We start from the raw sequence: 25,653 nt of genomic DNA on the forward strand, positions 1-25,653 counted from the left end.
TGAATTCAAATCTGACCTTAGACACTTCCTACCTGTGTGATTCTGAGCAAGGAATTTAGCTCTATTTGCCTCAATTTCCTCATCTATTGGTTAAGTATATTTGCCAAGAAAATCCCAATGGTGGTCATGAAGAGTCAGACATTACTAAAAACTGATTGAACAACAACCAGTTATCTTTTATGCAGCTTGTTTTGTATATATTTATTTGCTGTTGTCTCTGTCATGAGGTTGGGGGCAGTAACTTTGTTTTGCCTCTTTTTTGTATCGTTAGTGCTTAGCACAGTGACTGGTGCATTTGTTGTGCAGTTGTTTCAATTGTATCTTACTTCCCGAGACTACATTTGGGCTTTTCTTGACTAAGACACTGGAGTGATTTGCCATTTTGTTTTCCAGTTCATTTTATAAATGAAGAACTAAGGCAAACAGGGTTAAGTCACTTGCCCAGGGTCACACAACTAGTAAATGTCTGAAACTGGATTTGAACATTTAGTTCAGTGGCTTTTAGATAAGCTTTAACAATAAACCAAAACAAAGCAATGAACTTCAGGGATAGTAGGAAATAGAAAAGGAAGCCCTCCACTTGGGTTTAAATTTGAGCTCTCATACTTTGGACCTTTGGGGAAACTATGGGAAAAGCAAGTTAACTCTTAGGGATTTTGATTCTTCATCTTTATAAAGCAAGAGTTTGAGACCAGTAAGTCTCTGGTTCTTTTGACTTAATATCTAAGGATTTAAATTACCTCACCTACTACAGAGTACAATAAGTGATTGATAATTTTTTTAAAGTATGCTTTTGATTTACTGGACTATTTTTTTTTATGAGAACATTTTCCAATATTTTTTGTTTAATTCCTGAGATTGCCATTGGGAAAGTACATTGTAATCAAATAAGATAAATGTTTGTAAAGCTCTTGACATAGTGTCTGGCACAAAGTAGACACCACATAAGTGTTCATTTCTTCCTCTTCCTTTTTAGTAGGCCTGTATTTGAAAGACCATCATTAGAGAAGAAAGGTTTTTTCTGCTTGGTACTAAAGGGCAAAGCTAGGACCTGTGGAACAAAATGGAAGACAGATTCAGGCTTAATGTCATGAAAAAAAACTTCCCAACAAGTAGAACTGGTATGATGTGTAATGGACTGCCTCTTGAGTTTGGAAGATTCCCCTTCATCTGAAGTCATCAAAGAAAAGACAAGATGGTTACTTGAATGGTTATGATAGAGAAAGGATTCTTTTTTTTGTCTATGAGTTGGACTAGATGGCTCCCAAGGTTCCTTCTAACATTAAATCTTATATTTGATATTGAACTATGATATAAGATACTGACATCCTCTGATCCTGTGAAATTTATTGAATGAATGCCAAATCTTAATAAATAAATGGATGAATAAGTTGTGATATATGATTGTGATGGACTACTACTCTGTCATAAGAAATGATGATCTCAATAGATTTGCACAAAATAATGAAGAACAAACTGAGAATGTTATATACAGTAAATCATTTTGACTTTTGCAAATATCCAAATTAACTACAAAGGACATCTGCATCCAGAGAAAGAAATAATAAATAGAAGTGTGTGTACAATGATTTTATATAAATATTCATATATAAATTCATATTTGTGTGTAAAGATAGCCAGTTCTAGGATGATGGAAGGGAAGAAAAAAAGGAAAAAAAATAATGAATTTACACAATAACTTTATTATATGTTTAAAAGAAATAGCAAGTTTTACGTAAAAGATTTGCAATTTCATGTTCAATCATATTTTCATCATCATTATACTGCTATGAAAATGCTGTTTTCATTTTATAAATTAAAAAAAAAGAAGTCTATTCCATGCCTTATTTTTAAACTTTAAGGAAACTTTGTCATGTGTTCTTCTCCCAAAGATATTTTCATTTTAAACTTAATTTCTCAATGTAAGAGATATTCTAAGTGTGTGTGTGTGTGTGTGTGTGTGTGTGTGTGTGTGTGTGTGTGTGTGTGTGTGTGGTGTATCAATGTGTAGTGTAGTGGGTAGGTAGAGAATAGAGATTTGGGGAATATGAAAGACCATGAAAATGTAGATATGACTACCTGAAGAAATTGTCTAACCTAGGGGAAAACTCAGTCCCATTTAGTGACTGTTTTTCTGACTCTTGTAGAGAGTAACCCACTATCAGCAAAGAGCAAAGGTTGGGGAGAATTGTTATTTTCATGGGTAAAGTAGGAATTTCCTATTACATGGGGAGATCCTCTGCTCTTTTCACTGTTCCAAGTATGTCAATTATCAGTTTCTTTAATAAAAATAATAACACAAAAATGATAAAATATCTAATAATAATAAATCTTTGTTGTAACAAAATGCATTGCTCATTTCATTGGACTAAAACTTCTATACACTACAATAGAAATGCAAGATAAATTTTCCCATCTTCCCTTAAAGGAAGAAAACAATCTGATTTTATCAAATTGAGCAGGTATATTGAAACTTATGAATGATAGCATCACTTAATAGACTGGTGATCTAGAGTCAAGAAGATCTCAATTCACATTTTATCTTGACATTTGATGTTTTGTGATCATTTAATAGAAATGGGGCTCAGTTTCCTCATCTATAAAATGGAGAGAATAATACCTGTCATTCTAAATTTACTCTGTATTTGCTCTGTGATGCACACAATGCAGTAAAGCATCAACAGCAAAGAGACAAGGGGCAAAAAAGAATAGAAGTAGTGTAAAGATAAACTGGTTCACACAGGGGTTGAGGAAGGTGAATGTATAGCCAGAGTAAATCATGGAATTCCATGATCCTGTATACTCTTCTCTTTGGGCAAACAACTTCATCTGTCAGTTCCCTAAGCCATTTTCAAGTCCATAGTAGAAAAGGTTCTGACCTACACTGGTAAAGGGAGTTTTTTCATCTAGGAGTTCTGTATAATAGTGAAAACAGGTCCAGTCTCTGTCCAAATCCCTATCATTTTTTTTCCCCTGAGGCTGGGGTTAAGTGACTTGCCCAGGGTCACACAGCTAGGAAGTGTTAAGTGTCTGAGATTAGATTTGAACTCCGGTCCTCCTGAATTCAGGGCTGGTGCTCTATCCACTGAGCCACCTAGCTGCCCCAATCCCTATCATTTTTGTGGAAATTGTTGTCAAGTGTAAGTGTGACAAATATTCAGAAAAGGATTGATAATCATTACAGATCATATTTGTATATATAAATATGTATATGTATATATACCCACACTAATGGATATACATACGTATATGTGCATATCTAAGTATAGATATGCACATATACGTATGTATATCCATATGTATGTAAATATGTGTGTATGTCTCTGTGTGTGTATGTATGTGTGTAGTAAATTGTTCACTGGATTTAGAATTAGGATTTAGAATTAGAAGAAGTATGTATGCTGATTATGTCATCAAGTCAATACCTTGATGTTTCTTTCCTTCTTTGTAAACTGGGTTCTAATCTCCATTGTCCCTACCTTATAGGACTATTTTTAGGAAATATCTCTCTAAGCTTTTTTTCTTTCCCTACAGAGAATCATTCTTCCCTGATTGTTTTCTCAAATTCCTCCTTATGGTGTGAACATGTTTTTGAGTTCTCAAAAGAGACCAATCTCTGACAGGTCCTAGTAAATTCCAAACATTTTAAGGATCAACTTGTTGATTAACAGAAAACTTGTTTTCTAAGAAGAACCTTAAAAATACAAAGAAATTCATTATTCTTTAACCATGGTATGATGAATTTTTGCCGCAGCAGCCCTTGCTCACCATTAAATAAATCCTATAAAGATTATTTGGGCAGATATTCCAAATGAAATATCCTTGAAGTGTCATTATTATCAGGGAGGAGGAAAAAAATATCACCTCTGTTGTTGTATAATTAGATCTATTGTAGCTTCAGCAAAACACGATTCCCTTTCCCCACTCCCATTTCTCATATTTTCTATAATGCAGCCTGAGCTTTCATTTTGTTTATAATGTGGCTAAAAAATCAGGGGTATGAATTGTTGGAGATGATTAGATGAATTTAAGGAAAAATTCAGGGAAATTGTGAGTTTGCTTATACTTTTTATTTAGATGCAGAGGGTAGTATAATGGTTAGTATGCTGGGGCTGGAGTAAGAAGATCCTGAGTTCAATGATAGCTTTGGGCACTAACCATGACATTTGAATCCTATCTGCCTCAATTTTTTTTTCATCATTGGAAGTTATCATGGGAATGATAGTAGAATCTACCTTACAGTGTTGTTGTAAGGATCAAGTGAGATATTTATGAAGCATTTAGCATGGTGACTAGATGGAGTAGATGCTTGAGAAATGCTTTCTTTTCTATTCACTGTGTAATGCTGGATGAAATGATGTTACCTCTCATGACCTCAGTATCCTCACCTGTATTGGGAATGATCCTGGATTAGGTCTTAATCTTTTGCTATGATTTTCTGTGATTCTAAGGTCAGTTTTCAGGGACATCACTTGTAATTACAGAACAGTAAATACAGAAGCAATTACAGAGGATTTTGCCTCTCTGTGTTGTTCATGCATACAGTCAGTCATGTTTGACTCTTTGTGACCCTATTTGAGGTTTTCTTGGCAACTGGAGTGGTTCACCATTTCCTTCTCCAGCTCATTTTATAGATGAGAAAACTGAATTCCTACACACACACATAAAATAAAGTCAGTAATTTGCTCAGGATTAAATAGCTAGTAAATGTCTGAGGCAATATTTGAGCTTAAGCCTTCTTGACTCCAAGGCCTGGCACTCTACCACTCTACCTAGTACCTGGCTGTCCTTTGCCTCTTTGCACCTGTATCCTAAAGTAAAGTAAGACTGGGCCCACGAGCAGCTTAAGGGTGAGCAATGCCATCATGACGTACAAGTACAACGAAGTAATTATAATGTTATGATACCCATTTTATATATGATATTAATTACAGTTAAGACTCTGTGGTTCATGAAAAATGGTACTGTAATCTTTCAAAAGGCTTTTTATAAACATAACAGCAATGAAAATTTATAACATAGGTTCTGCAAGTCCAATTGTAAGAATGAAATCGACTATCCATGGAGATAAAATGTGGTATATGTTGTTATAAACAGATAGGGAGAGGGTAAAATGTGCTAATGGACTGAAATGAACTTAACCATCCATGACTAATATTGCCTTTTGTAGATACAGCAATGTTTTGGTTAAAGTAAAAAATTGTATCTGAATTTGGATTGGTTGCTCTTTGCATATTAGATATTGTTAAACTTTACAATCAACCGAGTATTCATTGAACACCTACTATGTGTCAGGTTGTGTTGGAGATATTTGAAGATACAAAGAAAAAACATAAACAGTGTTGCTCTTGACAAGAGCTCTTTCTTTGAACTTATTCTGTGACCTGTAGACTGTTCAGTGGGTTTTATTTTATAGATCTCTAAAATCACAGGATTTCACTTATGCTCTAGTCACAGAATTTGTAGAATTAGAAGAGACCTTGAAGCCATCAATTCAAACCTACATTTCCTCTATATCATACTCAACAAATGATCATCCTTTGTTAAGGATATTCAATGACAGAGAGCCTATTACTCTTCTGGAAGCTTTCCCCACTTTTAGATGAATCTTATTAGCAACAAATAAATATATACAAACACTTTCATATATATATATATATATATATATATATATATGTAGATATGTAGATATATATATGTATGTAGATATGTGTGTTTATGTATGTATATATGTATATATACATATAAATGTAAATGCTATGCACATATAAAAATCATGTATGAAAATAGACATATGTAATATGTTCTCTAACACATATATCCATACACATATGTGTTTGATGTATTTGAGTATATATTTTTGTCCTGAATTGCAGTAAGTATTGTCTGAGGTTCCTTCCACTTGAAATTCATTTCTATTTAAGTAAACAGGGGATCTGTCTATTTATCCTAAATATTGATTTGTCTTAATTTTGTTTGTAAAGGTAATGCATGTAAATGTTACTCTTAGGGTTTCTTTAGGAAATTTTCAAGTTAAGTATTGTATTGACGCTATCCAAAAGAAAGCTTTCATTGAATGAAATCAAAAAAGCATATGAATATTTTTAGAATCATAGGAGTTCTTTTGACTTGGAAACAACCCTTTAATACCAAAGGATTCCTACTTTTCTCCTTTTTCTTTGGTTAAGAAGTTGAATCCTGGGGTAACTAGTTGGTGTAGTAATAGAGTACCAGCCCTTAAGTCAATAGACGTGAGTTCAAATCTGGCCTCAGACACTTAACACTTCCTGGCTGTGTGACACTGGGCAAGTCACTTAACCCCAATTGCCTCAGGAAAAAAAAAAAAAAAAAAAAAAAAAAAGAAGAAGAAGAAGTTGAAGTCTACAGGTATTGCAAAAAATATTATTTTTTAATTAAGCAGAGTGGGGAGAAACCTAAAAATACAATTAGTCCAATGTACAACTCAGTAGGACCTCCTCTATAATATTCTAGACAACTGGTAATCTAGGTTACCACTAGCACACCCATTAGCTCCAGAGGTAGTCCATTACATTTTTTGATAACTTTAGTATTCACAACATTTTAGTTTGTACTCAGTACAATCCCTATCACATAGTAGGTGTTTACTAAATGGTAGGTGACCTACTGAGTTAACTGACAGACATCTAAAAACACCTTTCTACTACTTTTATCTATTATTCCAAATTCTTCCCTATGGGGTCAAGCAGAACAAGTCTCATTTCTCTTCAATAAAATCAACATTTAAGTATTTAAAAATTAAAAAAAAAAATTACTTCTTCACACTATACATATGTAGATATATGCAAATATTTTCTTTCTCTTGCAAATTACCCATCATTCACTCAATCATTTATTGAATATTCTTTTATGTTAGGTGCTTGAAGTACAAATGCAATAAATAAAATTCTTACCTTCTGAGAGTTTACCCTCTAATGAGGGCTTGTCAAGGATGAAAATAAATGTATGATATACAGAAGAAATACAACAGAGATATATACAATCAATGCATAGCTGTTACATACAAGGTAATTTTGAGAAAAAAAGTGGAAGGAGAGCACTAGAATTTGAAGAGATCAGCTATTCCATGTATGGCACAGCTTTTAGATCCTTTGTTAACCATGGCATCCTCCCCTAAATGTGGAGCTTGTTAATATCCTCCCTAAAATGTGTTGCCAAGAGCATATAAGTCACATAAGTTCTGACTAGAACACAGACCAGCAGGCCTCCTTTGTTCTAGACACCATGCCTTCCATGATTACCTGATATGTGAGGAGTGGGCCAAGAATTCATGTTTCCTGAGACTTTACCCTATATTTTTCATCTCTCTCATTTCATGTCTCTTATTATATTCCCTGGTTACCCCAAAGAAAGATGAGATATCTTGCTGAAACTACCAAGTATAGGATATGAAAGTGTAGACTGTGAGTATAAAGGTTTTAGAGTCTAGACTTTATGCTTAATTAATTCAGTTTTCTTTAGTATTTAAATAAACTTCACCATTAGATCCTGCTATTTTTTCCTAAAGGTATTTTTTTCATCTTCTTTGCACTGATGGACTCAGATGAAATATTACAAATAAGCCTGTGATCATTTATCATTTCAAAAATAGGAGAGAACTTTAATATACTGCTTGTTGAAAATAACAATCCACATAATTTAGAGTATTCCTTCCCCCCTCCCTTTTTTTTTTTTTTTTTTTTTTTTAGAAAATACACCATGACTGTAAACATTTTTTCCTTTAATTTATCTAATCAGAGTTTTTACAGGCTATTTTTTGGTTTCATAAAGTGAGACATAGAATCCCTGATGACAAAATGGAATAGTTCTACCATCTCACAGAGGGCACTGTATTGGGCATCACTCTTCCTTCATTTTTATTATTGTAGATTTACTATTCACCCCTTCTCCCTACTTCCTTACAGACAATGTATTTGACTGTCTACTTCACCTTCAATTTTAATATTTTGTTTAAATATTTCACCAAAATGTAAAGCCATAATGTACCTTTTCTTTTGGTTGCAATCTTTTCAGCCTTTTTCAGACCCATGCAACTGATAGACAAGTAATAGATTTTATTTAGGTGAATTGGATAGGATTCTACAAATAGTCAAAGCTTTTAGTGAGTAAATCTCTAATCAAAACCCTACTATTTAAAGCACTTATAAAATATAACCATAACATTTTAAAATATGAGTGAAAGACATTTATCTGCTTTGCCCTTCCCCCATTTCCAAACCTATATTTTAATTTTTTATTATTCATTATACACACATATATACAGACATTATATGTGGAATAAATATGGGTGTGTATGTATGCTTATATGTATCTAACCATATCTATACCTATCAATATCTCTATCTATACACATACCTATCCATCTATCAGCACCTAAAATAATAAATCTGAAGACTACAAGAAAATATGGAAAGGCCCATGTAAAGTGATATAAAAAATGGATTAGTTAATTTATAATACATATTGATCATATGTATGTATATACATATATATGTTCTGTATATATATATATGTATATATGTATATATATATCTTATATAGGTAGATAAGATATAGATATCTTCAAGTAAACAGAATATGCATTGACTATATAGTTATCAGCACTATATATAGCTAATTATGCACATATATAAGAGCTATACATTAACTGTGCTGCCAATATGTATTTTAAATTAGCTAACCATTATATCTCTTCATATGGTGTTTTCATATTGTCTTATAGTCTTCAGATTTATCATTTTCGGTACCGTAATTGTTGACTTTGTTGATATATCCTCATTTATTCAGCTATTCTTCATTCATTAACAATACAATTTTTTCTGTTTTTCACTCAGTATCTGTTCCAGTTAGTTCACTTTTTTCTTTTTTTTTTTAGAATAAAGATTCAGCAATGAGTCAAATGAAAGAACCAGCTTTGCAATTCTTTTCAATGTAATATCTAGTACCAGATTGATCTCCAAAGTAGTTGCACCAGCAGTATAATAGTCAATTTCTCTTCAGCCTCACTAACATTAACATTGAATTTTGTCTGTTTCCCCTGTTTTTGCCAATTTAATAGAAGACAGCATCCAAAGGTTCTGTTGATTTGCACATATATTTTTCATTGAATTTGAACGAGCTCTCTCTGTTTTCCTTAAAAAATTGCAATGTGAAAAGTTTGGATTTACAGGTCCCTATGGTGACTTCTTTTGTTCAATTTAAGACCTTATGTATTTTGAGAAAGTGCAGTGTAATGGATTGGGAACTGATATTGAAGAGAAAAGAAGGTATGAATTTCCTATATATTGTTTGTAGGTTTCTAGGCAAATCATTAATTTCTCAGTGTCAGGAAACTCTCTAAATTCCAGAATATCTACAACTCTACTGCTACTATTAGTAGTATTTCCCCATCATATGAGTATGAAACCACAGGGGACATTTTAAAGCTATATGCTGTGTTAGTTGTTTGCTGTGTATGTGTATTGTATCAAATACTTTCTTTGGGATTCATTCACCATATTCACAAAATCACAGATTTGGGACCTGGATCTTTCCAGATTTTGAAAGTCAAGTCCAATGCTTTTACTTGACAGATAAAGTGACAGTTGAAATTGAAGCTCAAATCTTCTCATTCCAAACCCAGAACTGTTTTAATTATATTCTTATTTTCACTTTGTTTCCAAAGTAATTTATTTGATCACCAAAGTAGATATCTAAACCTAGGTGGTACAACTGGTAGAGAGCTGTGTTCAAAATCTCATATACTTACTAGCTATTTAACCTTAAATAAAGTCATTTAACTCTCCCTCAGTTTCCTCATCTCCATAATGGGAATAATAATGACACCCCACCTCCTGGATTTTTTACAGGCTCAAAGGAGATATTTGCAAAATATTTTGCCAAGTTCAAAGTTCTATAAAATTTTGAGCTATTAATTCAAATAATTGATTATCTCACTTGTGCAGAATTAACATAAATGGAGCCTATAACAAAGGGTGGATGAGATGGAAAGTTGAAATAGCACATAGCACTTAGCCTCCTGAATCGTTAAGTCTGCCTTTGTATGGATGATTATAGATGGCATGAACGAAGATGTAATAGTTAATATTTATATAGTGTCAACTGTGTGCCAAACACCATGCTAAGAGCTTTGCAAATGTCATCTCATTTTATCCTTATAGAAAGATACTATTTATGATACGATATTATTATTCTCATTTTACAATTGAGAATTGTAATACTAACAGAATTTGCATTCTAACAGATACTAACAGAAATGAAATGACTTTTCCAGGATCATACAGCTAGTAAATTTGTGAAAGTGTATTTGACCTCAGGTTTCTCCTTGATTGTAATCCACTGCTACTTTTATTTTTTTTTATTTTTTATTTTTTTTTATTATAGCTTTTTATTTGCAAGATATATGCATGGGTAATTTTTCAGCATTTACACTTACAAAATCAGGGGGGCAGTGAGGTGGTGCAGTGGATAGAGCACCAGCCTTGAATTTAGAAGGACAATTACAAAATCTTTTGTTCCAATTTTTCCCCTCCTTCCCCCCACCCTCTCCCCCAGATGGCAGGTTGACCAATACATGTTAAATATGTTAAAATATATGTTAAATACAATATATGTATACATGTACATAGTTATTTTGCTGCACAAGAAGAATGGGATTTTGAAATTCCACTTCTACTTTTAATTAAAAGCATGTGACCTAAGAGGGAGCAGGAGAAGAAAGGAAAAGGAAGGAGGGGATTTTAGTCTATAAAAGAAGCCTAAGTGATTTGTGATGATGAACTGAGTTCAGTAAGTCTTTGAAGGTATTGAAGAAATATCAGCTTTAAATGGGTCTTAATAGGATTGCTAATAACTGGAGAGGTTCAGGGGGATTCTACAAACTGTTCTTGTATTTTACTTTTTTATTTTTTGAGGCAATTGGGATTAAGTGACTTATTCAGGGTCATACAGATAGTAAGTGTCTGAGATCACATTTGACCTCAGATCCTTCCATCTTGAGGGCCAGTGACCTATCCACTGTACCATCTAGCTGCCCCTTGATTTCTGTAGTTGAATAATATTATAACCACTTCAATATTCTTGGATCATATTTATGTTTAGTTTTATTTAAAGGAAACAAACATGTATACCGAGTGTATATGTGGGGTTGTTTAGTTCATTACTTGTGTTTGATTTTTTGTGACCCCATTTGTTTTTATTGTTTTTGTAAAGATTGCTCTGACTCATTTTACAGATGGAAAAATTGAGAGAAAAAAAAGGTTAAGTTATTTGCCTATGATCACACAGTTAGTATATGTTTTGAACCTGGGTACTCTTGACTCCAGACTGGGCCTTCTACTATTTACTATGCCACCTAGTTGCCCTATTTACATATATGAATATATATATATGAGTGTATATGCATGTGTATATATGTATATGCTCACATGTATATATATATATTTATATATGTACATATATGTGTATCCACAGGTACCTAGATTCACATATACACACACACACATATATAGGCACATGTGTGTCTATATGTATGGACACACTTTTTCCTCTCAAACATGCAATAGAAAAAAATAAGGCCAAAATCCAGCACTAGATTTTGTTCTAGACCTGTAGTATGTTACCTCATTTCATAAACAGAGCTTGATTTTTAGGTTTTGACTAAACAGCAGAGCAGAAAAGAAAAAGAACTATTCTTCTCATCCTATAACGTCATTTGTGTCAGGTAAATTAAATCAGTGAAAGGACTGACAATTTTCTAAGAAAATGTAAGCAGCCCCATCTCCCTCTGATACATTTCCCCACTGAGTATTCCTTACCAGTATTTGAAAAACAAGCTTTGCTTTGCCAATACCATTTTTCCTCAAGTCCTTGTCCTCATGACTGCCCCATAGCAGTATCAGGGAAGCCCCAGGGATCAGAACTATCTCAGAGTGCACATGTTTACAGCATAAGTTAATAGGTTAATAAACATCCAAAGCCAAAGAGACAAGGCGTGTGGCAAAGCATTTGCTTGTGAAGTTGGTCCTAATTTCCTTAAAGTTTAATGTCTTCCTCTCTTGTAAAAAAGGAATAGAATATTAAAATAATATTTTTCTGCTTCTAGTTCCTAGCTTCTACTGCTTCCAATAAATTGTAGAGCTGAGCACATCCCTTAAATTAATGCAAAGAAAGAATTCCTTTTTAAGTTCTTTTACTATGGAATGGAGAAAACCAATGCCCTTTTGTCACTTCTGGTGAACCTTGATACCTCTGTAGAATTTTTCACTGGATTTTTTTGTAAGGGGAGGGGGGTGAGGTGGATATGGGATTTCATCAGTAAAATGGAACTCCCGATGAGAAAACATTCTTGTAAGCCAGTGCAGATCAATATTTGTTGGGTGAGTTTATAATTTTGGATACTTACCTGACACACTGAGTTTAAGTTATTTGTCCAGGATCACATAGCTCTGCATATGTTAAAAGCAAGACTTGACTTCTAGTCTATTGAATCACAAAACCACCTCTCTATGCACTATGCAATACTGCCTTATAGTCTGATTATGTGCGTATGTATATATGCATGTATATATGTTTTATATATGCAAGTGTATATATGTGTATGTATATATACAAATACATATAAACAGGCACACACCCACACACCCACACACCCACACATCCACACACACATATTTCCCCTTCTCTTTTTGTTTGCCTAGCTTACCATTATCATGGTTTTCTTTCTGTGTCTAAGATCTCTCCTTTTCTGCCCCCTTCAACAATGAGTCTTCATCTAGCCTGATTGTAATGTTCTCTTCTCTAAATTATAATGTTTTCTGGGGGCAGGTTTCTTGAGGAGCTTCTGGAAGCAGCCTTCGTTTCCCAAATGCAGCCAGGAGTTAAAATCCAAATTCTTTATTGTTCCTTTTAATTCTTGTCTCTTTTCCTGGGGCCCAGTTAGCTTTAATAGAAGCCTATCTCTCTCCTTGGTTCCAAGAGCTCTTGTTGCTAATCCTTTGTCTCTGGCAGCTTCAGCCTCTTGTCCTCCCAATGTCTCCATCCAGCACAAAGGTGGAAGTTGGAATGAATCTTGACTCCTCCTCCCAGAGAATGGACTTCTGGGTTGTGATAGTCATCTCCTTTGATTATAAGATGGAGCAAAAATGTGTGATAAATTAAGTGGCGATTCACATGGGGACTGATATCTGGCCATTTGAATGGTGCTGGATAGAATGAGAACAATTGTTATGGATATTGGATTGGAAGGCATGAGTACAGAAGTAGGTTATTTCCCAAGTCCTTGGCCTTTTTACCTTCCCTTGGGGAAATATCCTATAAGATTCTACAATAATTCTATTGGTGAATTGTAATGTTTAGGCTAGCTTTCTGGAGGTCCTCTGGATGGGACTTGGTCTCAGCAGGATAGTCACCAGGAGGATAGTCAAGCATAGAGTCTAAAGTCTTTATTCTCATAGTCTGTCTCCTTCACAGAATGTGTCTGTTATAGTCTGACCCAGTCTTGATCTTAGTGTAGGAGGCAAGAGAGCCACCAGGAGGATGGCCAAAGATGGAATGTCTCATTTCCAGTCCTCTCAGCTCTTAAATACTCTATTACAATTACATGTTTGTAATTTACATATTGATTATGTGTGAACTAGAGAACCATTATATCACCATACTAAGGACTAAGTATATATGTGAATTAGAGAACCATCATCTCATCAATTCCACTGAGTTAACACCTTGTTTCAAGGATACTTCTCCAGAGTTCTACCTTCTACAATGACTGTTATTATTGTGGAAAATTTTCTGGAAATCTCCCAGCCTTGCATTTGGGATTTAGATGTTTAGAAGGAAGTTTTTTGTTTTAGTGAGTTGAGTGAGTGCATGTGTGTGTGTGTGTGTGTGTGTGTGTGTGTGTGTGTGTGTGTTGTATATGTATGTGCATATTTTTTGATTTTTGTTTAGCCCTAGACACCAAGACAAAGACTACTTTTTATTTAGTATATATGTTGACTTTCATAGCATGACATCGCTTCTAGCTTTCATTGTCTCCTAAGAGAACTTCAAATTAAAAATGTGTTCTTTTAAAACTGGTTCCTCTTTATGGGCCAGTTCATTTTCAAGGACCATGCTAATAAGGTGAATAGTGCTGTTTATTTTGTAATAGAATTATTTCTTCCTTCCTTCTTTCTTTCCTTCTTTCCTTCCCTTTCTTTTTCTTTTATTCTTTCTTTCTTTTTTCTTTCTCTCTTCTTCTTCTTGTTTTTCTTCTTCTTTCTTTCTCTCTCTCTCTCTCTCTCTCTCTCTCTCTCTCTCTCTCTCTCTCTCTCTCTCTCTCTCTCTCTCTCTCTGTCAGAAATTAAAATCTAATAATCTAATTTAGGGCCAAGCAGAAACAATTCCCATTCATAGCCACAAAGTCATTTGGAATATCAAAGGAGAGTTCCCTTATGGTCTGGCTTTTTTTGTATTTTATACCAATATGCTAATTGTAATTGATACTAAATGCAATCTGTGATTACTTCCTGTGAAAGGGTTTATAAAGTTTCATCACTCTAGGGAAAAACCTTGCTCGCCATATTATTTGCCCCTCTGTTTTCAATCAACACTGCATATTGTCCATCCTTTGTCAGTTAATGAAATAATTCCCTTAGTCTTCTAGGTCAGTTGGTTCAGAACCATCTTTGAAAAATGATTATTGGGGTAGCTAGGTGGAGCAGTGGATAGAGCACCAGCCCTGAATTCAGGAGCACCAGAGTTCAAATCTGGTCTCAGACACTTAACACTTCCTAGCTGTGTGACCCTAGGCAAGTCACTTAACCCCATCCTCAAGGGAAAAAAAAAGAAAAGAAAAAACGATTATATAATATGGCACAATGAACACTGAATATGGAGTCAGAAGATCTCCATTCAAATTCAAGACCTGTTATTTAATAATTGTATACAGTTTGTAACCAAGTGCTAATTTCCAGCTTCAGTGTTGTCAATATTGTTAAGCCCACTTAACAGATAATGAAACTAAGGTCAAGATTGGTTAAATGTTTTGTGTGTGCTCACATAACTAGTAAGTATAAAAACCATGATTTGAATCCAGGTCTGACTGTCTTCCATCCATCACTCTTTACATAGGCTTTAAGTAAACATTTCTATTTCAATTATTTTTTTTTATTCTTGAGGCAATTGGGGTTAAGTGACTTACCCAGGATCACACAGTGAGGAAATGTTAAGTGTCTGAGACCTGAATTGAACTCAGGTCCTCCTGAAGTCAGGGCTTGTGTTCTATTCACTATACCACCTAGCTGCCCCTCTGTTTCAACTCTTTTAGTAGTTTTCAAAATACTATAATTCTCACATATTACCTGAACATAAGTGTACATATTTAGGTCCTCAGATTTCCATGATGGCAAAGTTGTTTTGCTCACTTTTGTGTCTACCATAGTTCTTAGTGCTTGGACTATGTACAATGTACAAAATCTCAAAGATCCCACTGTAGAGCAATGTTTAGTGTAATCCATTATGACTGTATCTCCAAATATAATGATTTCTTCTATATTGAAGGATGCAATCCCAGGCCTCTTTTAGCTATCAGTAGTTATTCCACATAGTAAAGATGTGTCTCCTTTTTCATTCTCCAGGTTATCAATGCAGCTCTAGCTCTCACTGCCCGACCCAAAAGCCAGGCGGTAAAATCCAATATGGACATGTATAAGCGTCTGTGGGAAAACCACATCCACGTCCTCACTGAAGCAGTAGATGACATCACAAGCATTGATGACTTCCTTGCTGTCTCTGGTAGGTTGTTGATTTCTTAATCTTACATCTTAAAGAATGAATTCATTTTCTCAATAAATAATGATGGAGGAAAATTGCTTTTTTCATATGAAACAATAGTTAATTAAAATGATGTTGGAAGGCAAGTGGCCCCTGTTTCAGGGAGTGACCATGGCTTCAGTGATGAAGTGAAGGATTATCCGTTCTATTAACAGCTTTCATTTTTCTAAATTTTAGGTTTCAAAGGATAATTCACCTATGTTATTTGATTGCATTCATTTCAATAAACATTTATTAAGCATTTGTTATTTATAAGCAATTGTGCTAGATCCTGGGAATTGAAAAGGGGGAAAAGAAGTGCCTAAAATCAAGAAGCTATATTCTATAAGTGAAAATATTCTATCTCAATCAACTCTAATAACTGAGAATTATTGATCTTGATGAATTTACTTCTGAAAAAGAAGTTAAAAGTTATCCAAAAAAAGAACTATGAAGGCTAGGGGCCGTTTTATTTCAATCCAGTAAATGCAGGAACATTGCAATATAGAATGTGCCAATAATGCATAATCTAGACCATTACTAGCTCAACACGAGCTAGGCAAGGGGCAGGATACAAATACACTTCTCTCAAAGAGATTTCATAGTGATTAAAGGAAAAAAACAACAGAAACAATAGGGAATTAAACAAAAATATATAGAAAAATGATGTCTGAAGGGAGGAGGCAATAACAACTAGGGAAGGAAATTTTAAAAGGCTAGAACTCAGAGAGGCAGCTAGATTACAGTGGATAGAGCACTGGTCTAGTAATAAACAAGATCTGAATTCAGAAGCAGTATCAGATGCTTACTAGCTGTGTGATTCTGGGAAAATCACTTAACCTCTATTTGCTTCTTTTTTCCTCCTCTGTAAAATGGATATAACAACATCACTTATTTAGCAGGGTGGTTTGAAGTCAAATGAGATAATTATAAAGTGCTCAGCACAGTACCTGACCCATAGTAGGCATATATAAATATTAATTGTTGTTAAAGAAAGAAAATACATTGCATATTTCTTCTTCCAGCTCCTTCATTTATTTCAGTGAAGACTTCCTTCCCTGAGTCTCGTATCTAATATGGTCCTCAATGCACTTGTAGGTATTTGAGGGCAACATTTGTCTAATAAATCCAAGAAGTGGTTGTACAAATCTAAATAGAATAATTGAAGTTACTTTAAAATTCCATTTGAGCAGAAATAATCAACCACTCATCACAAATTGGCTAGGCATCTCCAGGGATCATGAAATCACTCCAGTTAAGCCACATAATAAAATGATTTTTAAAACATCAGAAAACTTAGGTTTTAATTAATGTTAGAATAGGAAGGAGAGACAGACATCTTGGAGGATGTTGGCTCTGTGCCTTTCCTTTCTTCCCCCTCTATCTTAAGGATACTTTCAGGTTATGAATATTTTATAGTTACCTTTCAACTCCTCACCAGGGACATTTTATTGACTCCTTGAAGAGCAGAAATACTTGCTGTTTATTTTTAAAATGCAAATAATCAGTACTTTTCTTTTTTGTACATTTTACAGTTTCTGAAACTTGTATCTATGTCTAAAAATATGACTGTGTCACTGTGCATGCTGGGTTTGTTACCCACCCTGAGGAAGAAGAAAAAACTGTGTATAAATATGTATAAGTGTGTGTGTGTGTGTGTGTGTGTGTGTATACATGGAACAAATTTCTATCTTTTGTAAGAAAATTGCTAGTCTCAATTTCAAATCAAGACAGGAGGAAATGTTCTTATGAATGTAAACCTTTTTAAATGAAAAGTTTGTAGAAGTCTTTTTTATTTTTCAAAATGATAAAATCTTTGGGTTAAAAACCCACACACCTTGTTTGGTCTAAAGTCCATCTACAGATTTATAATCTGAGAGGAAAGCAGCTAGGAAATCATCAAGTCCAGTTGTTTCCAAAACAGGAATCCCTGTCAAATGGCTGTTTTGTTCCAGTTTGATGACTTCCATGTGATAAGAACTCACTCTTTCCAAAGGTACCTTACTCTGCTTTACACTCTTTCATTCTCATGAAGCCCTTCTTTGTATCAGTCTAACATCTCCCCTGCTACAACTTTTAGCCATCTTTTTTTTTCTGGCCATTTGTACCAAAGCCTATTCATTTGAAGAAATCCATCTAATCTCATCTGATATCTATTACCCATTCTGAATTAGAGGCATTTTAAGATTCAACTCTGTGTCTAGTAGCATGAAAAGACACTGAATTTGGATTCAGAAGACATATGTTTAAGTACCTCCTCCATCATTCATTGTTCATGTGAGGTTGAGTACATGTCTTAAAATCTAATTGTAAAATGCAAAATCAGGGCAATATGAACTAGATAGCTTCTGAAGTCCCTTAAAGCTCTTCATCTCTGATCTTATTGTTCAAAGGTTTTCTTCCCATATATTCATATCTCATAAAGTTATCTTTTCTAACCTGTTCTTTAGCTACTGGAACTTCATTAAAGGATTCAGAAGTTTAAATTTATATTCTATTCTTAGTTCTCTCATAGTGTAAAATGATCAAAATGGAGATTATGAGTAAATAAATAGGGGAAAACATATTAATTTTGTGCTGAGAACTGTGCTAAGAGCAAGGAACATAAATGCAAATAAAGACACAATCTTGCTCTCAAAATCTTATATTGTAATTGGAAGAAATAATACATGAAAGAAAATTTAATTATAATGAGTTATAAAGGTCCAGAAATCTTTTTATTTACTTTTTAATGATATTTTATTTTTTTCAAATTCATGCAAAGATAGTTTTCAACATTCACATTTATAAAACCTTGTGTCCAAATTTTTCTCCATTTCCCCTCTCCCCTTTCCCTAGACAACAAATAATCCTATATAGATTAAAGATTGCAATTCTTCTAAATATGTTTCTATCTTCTTCATGCTGCACACACACACACACACAAAATATATATATATATATACATATATATACATATATATGTATATGTATATATATATGAGAATGAGGAAAAACACAAGGAAAAAAAACAAGCAAACAACAATAAAAAGGTGAAAATACTATGCTTTGATCCACATTCAGTGTCCATAGTTCTTTCTCTAGATGCAGATGACTTTCCATCACAAGTCTATTAGAATTGCTCTGAATCACCTCATTGTTGAAAAGAGTTGAGTCCATCACAGTTGATCATCACATAATCTTCTTGTTGCTTGTGTGAAAAGTTATTTTAACTCTGTTCACTTAGTTTCAGTTTGTGTAAATCCAGGCTTTTCTGAAATTAGCCTGCTTGTCATTTCTTATAAAACAATAATGTTACATTACATTTATGTTATAACTTATTCAGCTATTCCCCAACTGATGGGCATGCACTCAATTTCCAGTTCCTTGCCACTGCAAAAAAGTGCTGCTGCAAACATTTTTACACATATTGGTCCTTTTACCTCCTTTATCATCTTTTTGGGATACAGATCCAGTAGTTAAACTGCTGGATCAAAGAAGATGTACAGTTTTATAGTGCTTTGGGCATAGTTCCAAATGCTATTCAGAATGGTTGGATCATTTCCCAACTGTACCAACAATGCATTAGTGTCCCAGTTTTCCTATCTCCCCTCCAACATTCATCATGATCTTTTGCTGTCATCTTAGCCAATCTGAGAGGTGTGTGGTAGTACCTCAGAGTTATGTTAATCAATAGTGATTTAGAACATTTTTTACATGACTAGAAACTGTTTTAATTTCTTCATCTGCAAATTGCCTGTTCATATCCTTTGATCATTTATCAATTGGGAAATGGCCTATATTCTTATAAGTTTGGGACAATTCTCTATATATTTTAGAAATGAATGGCCCAGAATTCTTAAGGGTGATACAAAGAAAGAGAAATGGCAAAGAACAGGGGTTCTTACAGTTACATTGCAATGCCTGATGAACTGTAGGGAATTGAGGCAGGATGGATTATAAAGTCTAGTGGCTCTTCATTTTATGTGAAGAAAAGGAGCTAGTGATTCCCATCTCATCCATGTGGTATGGGCAGTCAAGCTAATTAAGTAGAGTGTGGGTCTGAGGTGAGGAGTAGGAGGAGGGAGGAAAGAAGTGAATGTCCCTTGCGGTGGTTAGTCATGTCATATCTAGTTAACTTGAGTGATCTTTTGGTGGTGTTCATTTTAAAATATTTTATTTCTACATATAAACTTATCAATGGAAACAATCCTTTCATGAAAATCGTAGATGTTAGATTTAAAGACAAATTAGTAGAGTCTCCTCATTTTCAGAAACTTAGTACCATGGATCATATGTTTAGAAATAGAAAGGACCTCTGAGTTCAACTATGACCTGGTTCAAATCCTGAAATTACCACTTAGGCAAATCACTTTGTTTCTCTAAGCATGATTTCTTATGTGTAAAATAGAGTGATGAGCATATGGTTTTGAAGGTACCATTATTTTTGACAAAGCCCTATTTATAATAACAAATAAATTAAGGTTTAGTGAAGTTCAAAGGACTTTACAGAATTCACATAAATAGTAAGTGGTAAAGCTAGTATTTGAACCTAGGTCTTCTAATGCAAACCAATGACTCTTTGTGCCATGAAGATCAGAAACTGTGCGTAAACTGTTGACAATTTGTAATAGTTTTATCATCTGGAGAGCCAATAAATAGGCCATTATCCAAGAACACTGCTAATTAAATAGGCTAAGTGTTCAGAAGACATTTTTCCAAAGAGCTCTGGAGTTTAGTGGTTAATAAGATATGAGAGTAAGATTAGATTCTCTAGAGCTTGACATTTTCTGTAAAGCCAACCTTTTAGCCTAGCCCCCTGTTCTCAGGACAGGCAGTGATTTAGGCTGTGATTTAGAACCCAGTGGAATACTCATAAAATAAGAAAATTATGGAATACAGTATATGCAGAACACAACTTTAAAATATATATATATTTTTTTAATAATGACTAATCACAAAACTATCCTTTGTCAGAGCAGCAGTTTTGGATTACAAAGACTAACTCCAGGAAAATGGGAATTCTACCAAATCTCAGAAAGTTGTTCTTTTTGATCCCTCAGACCAACCAAATCTTGAGGATAGACTCCTTGTTTTCTTAAAGAGAAAACATTCCAGATTGCATTAATAAATGCTTTTCTAATATTCCCTGCATTCGGTATATCAGTTGATATATCACTGATACATCGTTCTCTCTTTCTTCTCTCTGTATCTCTGTCTCTGTCTCTGTCTCTCTCTCTCTGTCTCTCTCTCTCTCTCTCTCTCTCTCTCTCTCTCTCTCTCTCTCTCTGTGTGTGTGTGTGTGTGTGTGTGTATGTGTGTGTGTCTGTCTGTCTGTCTCTGTCTTTTTCTGTATCTCTATCTCTCTCTGTCTTTGTCATTGTCTCTTTATGTATGTGTGTGTTTGTCTCTGAAAACTATGGGAAAAAGGCCCTAAAAGTACAAATGACTTGCCCAGGGTTAAAGAAAAGCCAAAGTGTAACATAAAGTCACGGGGCAATTCTCTGAATGTGAAGGTCTCTGTGGACAATTTTAGTGATGAATGACTGAAATCAATGTGGAGATGCTTATAGGAAAAACAACACATCAAAGTAACCTCAGTAATATCCACCCAGCTCAACCAAACCAAACCAACAAAAAATTATATACAGTAAAATCTGACACATTGATTGAATTTTTGAATGCTTGCCTTTGTACACAATGGCCAGTGAGGCTGGAGTCAGGTGAACAAACCACGTGGCCACCTGCATGATGTAATATAAGAAGCTCCATCCATTATCCTTTTCCTAAGCTCTCCACTGGTCCAGCCTGACACAATTTCTGAAATCTATACTCTTAGTTACTCATTTATATATTGAATGTCTTCTAAATGACTAATATATTTTATGAAAGTGATTATCTAGCAATCCAATATCAACCTTTAGAACCCTGACTATATTTGAACAATGTAAGATGCCTATTATCTGAGAGAGGAGAGAACAAATGGAGGGAAGGAAGAAGAAGAAAAGGGGATAGAGGAAGAGAGTGAGGAAGAGAGAGACAGACAGAGACACAGATGGTTAGAAAGACAGAGATGGAGAGACAGACATACAGACAGAGATAGTGACAAAAACAGAGATCGACAGATAGACAGAATATACATACACGGAGACAGATAGAGAAAAAAGAGAAGAGAGAGAGAAAGAAATAGGAGTTGTGTCATTTGCAGAAGGATTAGTTTTGTCATGAAGCACCACCTTCTTATTAATAGTTGAGGAAATGAGGCAGAAAACAAATTATGAGGTTAACAGGCTTTGACATGAAGAGAAAGGGAGAAGAAAGAATTTATGGTGAGTGATTTCCATTTTTTTTTGAGAAAGTAAAATGTAATTTCTTCATTCAAAAAATTAGAGGCTTTTGACAATATTAAGAGGAATGATCTAGTTTATCATTTAGGGAAGAATAAAAGGATTGTATTTCTTTAGCAAGAGAATTAAATGACTTGAGTTTATGGTCAACCAATTAACTATGTTTAGCATCATGTGAACAGAGATATTGGTGGAAGGCAATCCAGGGCTGAGATGTGTCCAATAATGAGTAGCATAGGACAAGATGGCAAAGAACCCAAGAGTAAAATGCTGAATAGAATAGGTTGCTTAACTACTGGGTCAGTATTGAGAAACAGGAAAGTTTAGTCAGAAAGGTGTCAGTGGACTGAAAAAAGTTTTTAAGAGTAGAGGGATGGATCATCCTACTGAGGGTGAAGAATAGTTTTAGAAGTGAGGCATCCAGAGAACTGGAGTTCTAGGACATGAAGAAAACTGAGTGCATTCAGGAAATTGGGAAATCCTGAGTGTGATCATTCTGTGGTAGATGAAGTAGAATAGGGAAGGAGATGATGGGATGTTAGGAATTAAAGGAATGAACTTTTGAGGGAGCATTATCATGATTACTCTGAGATCTTTACTCTGGTGTGTCACTCATGAAAGGTCTTCATTAAGTAGATGTTTTTCAAAAATCTAAAACTTTTTTTTTTGTTGTTGTTGAGGCAATTGGGGTTAAGTGACTTCCACAGGGTCACATAGCTAGGAAGTGTTAAGTGTCTGAGGACATGTTTGAACTCTGGTCCTCCTGACTTCAGGGCTGCTGCTCTATCCACTGTGCCTCCTAGCTGCCCCCAAATCTAAAACTTTTGAGACCCAAATTTTAAGGCAATTTTCTCCTGCATTCTCTGACCTTGCCTTAATCAGACAAACTTAGATGTGGTTTTAGCTGTTCCATGACCCTATGTTGAAGATTTCTTGAATGCTTTATCAAAACATGGTGATTTGTCTCTTGATATTTACCAGGTAAGACTCAACTCAAAGAAAAAATAATCTCATAACAAGATTCTAATGGTCTATAACAAGAATTTGGCAGCTTTGGCCAGTTTTCATAAAAATAACCATATATTATGTAATGCTTAACCCAGTTGGTCTTCATTAGAGTTTGTTTTAGCTCAGGAAGAAAAGATCTAGGTCTAACTTGAGACCCCTAAGGGAGTTTCATAGAAACTTCCATCTGATGGAAGTCACACCAAGAGGAGAAAGGATGGTCAGTGATGGATCTGTACTAGGCCATTATAGGGCTTAGGAAGCAGCAGAGAGAAACTAGATTTAGAATAACAGAATTCAGATTTAAATTCTGACTCTTTCTCTCCCTATCTATATGTAAAAACACCTCATTTCTCTGTTCTACTCTTTCATCATCAGCGAAGTAAGGTGTTTAGATTAGATGGTTTCTAAAGACCCTCTCAGGTCTACAGGGATTATTCTACAATCTGCCATATTCTGCTTACATCAAACTCTCTATGTTCAGCTTCTTTATTATACAAGGTGCCTTCAGGACATTAACATCTACTTAACATTATCCCAATAGTACAGATGCAAATCCAGATGTTTTAGGGTTCCTGAATGTCCAGTTGGATCAGACATGTCTGATTGGGTTCTCATCTCTGATGGCACAGGTGAAGAAAGGTAAAGATTAAATAGAGAGCCCTTAGCTCTGCACACAGGAGCCATGGCAATTTCTGGTATAATATATAGCAGGATTTCTTCAGCCTTTTTCTACTTGTGATTCCCTTCCACCTGAGCAATTTTTATGCAATTTTGGTATGTAGGTTTACAAAACAGGTATACAAATCAAATATTTACTGATAATGCATCATAATTTCTTGAGTCCCACATTCAATTACATAGTCTCATATGTGGCTGTGATGCACAATTTAAGAAACTTTGGTATATAGGATTTCTGAAAAAGGTAGCTTAAAGCCATCAAGTATAAGAAAAGGGCAACTTTTAAGAAGAGACCTTCCATCAAAAGTGGACAGAGATGTCACCATAAATTGTTGATTTGTTTTTGATTTTCATAGTTACTGTTAGGGAAAACAAAAACAAAAACAAACAAACAAGAACTTTAATTCTTCTCTGGCTCAGCCTCTTCACTTGGCCAGAAATTCAGTTCTAGAGATTTATTCAAGGCCACATAGTTTATCTGCTTCAATATGGTTCCCTTAACCTTTTTATACACTCTTATACGTTATTATTGTAATCTAATGAATGCACAAATTTCACAAGATCAAAATGTTAAGATATTATTCAAACAAATCACTCTTAAAAACGATTGGATTGTTGATCAAATAGGCTTCTTTGGAAAAGGGGGAAAAGCATTTTTGAAAAAATATTTCTATTATGAAGTACAATCACTAAAAAGCAAAGTAATTTTTCCCACAATTTTCTTTCAAGCACAAAATAGGACCTGTCTCTAATTGAGTGTCAGAGTGAATACAAACTATCATGATAATAGAATTCAAAAAGTAGGTCTCCCTTCTCTCTTCCCCTCTGAAGTTTGAAACAGATTTCCAGAGTACATGAAAGAAAAGACTGCTTTAATCACTTACTGACTATTTGAGCATCTGTGTGGGCCAAACATTGTTATACCTTCTGGGAAATACAAAAGAGATGACACTGGATAATGTCTAAGATACTTTCCCCTTTTGAAAAGACCTAGGGCCATTTCTATGCTATGGTACCTGAACATGAGGCATTTATAATTTTGTGTACCCGTGTGTATATGTGTGCAGGGGGGTTGGGCAGGGTTAGGTGTTATGGAGATACTAAATGGGACATTCAAGGCTTCCTACAATGGACCCCACTTTATTTCCCACACATACACTCTTTGGTTTCAGCTGAAATAGATGAGTTATCCACTTTTGACTTCATTTTCTTTGAGCTTCACTTTGACTGAATATTTCCTCCACCTCCCTGTCCCCATAACAACACTAACAATCAGAATCCTATTCAACCTTAAAGGTTTATCATAAATGTTGCCACCTAATCCATTATTTTTTCCCTAGAAATAATTATACCTCCCTTAAATTTTCAGTTAGACTTTTTATTTTAAAGATGTTATATGTGGACTTAATACTTAGTACCAAGATTTTATGGGTATTTTTCTAATAAGCCTATTAAAAAGAATATATATGCATATATATATATATATGTGTGTGTGTATGTATATATATATATATATGCATATATATGTGTGTGTATGTATATATATATATATATGCATATATATATGTGTGTGTATGTGTATATATATATATATATATATATATATATATATATATATATATATATATATATATATATATATTTATTTATTTATTTATCAAATGATTCATCTTTGTTAAGTTCAAATCTGGCCTCAAACACTTACTAGCTTTGTGATCCTGGCCAAGTCACTTAATGTACTTTGGGTTAGTTTCCTCATCTACAAAAGGAGCTAAAGAAGGAAATGACAAACCAATCAAGTCTCTTTGCC

At 34.3% G+C, this 25,653-nt stretch overlaps 1 protein-coding gene across 3 annotated transcripts in view; it reads left to right on the forward strand.

Annotated features, from left to right (window-relative positions):
* The window catches only part of CTNNA3 (catenin alpha 3), a 2,038,107-nt gene that overhangs the window by 1,337,806 nt on the left and 674,648 nt on the right, over positions 1 to 25,653 (forward strand). For all 3 annotated transcript variants that reach the window (XM_074296610.1, XM_074296611.1, XM_074296612.1), the window contains one exon: positions 15,657 to 15,813. In XM_074296610.1, coding sequence (XP_074152711.1) covers positions 15,657 to 15,813 — 157 coding nt within the window. The remainder of the gene's footprint in view (positions 1 to 15,656; positions 15,814 to 25,653) is intronic.

This window comes from Sminthopsis crassicaudata, chromosome 2, assembly GCF_048593235.1.
Source record: "Sminthopsis crassicaudata isolate SCR6 chromosome 2, ASM4859323v1, whole genome shotgun sequence".
NCBI classification, from domain to species: Eukaryota; Metazoa; Chordata; class Mammalia; order Dasyuromorphia; family Dasyuridae; genus Sminthopsis; species Sminthopsis crassicaudata.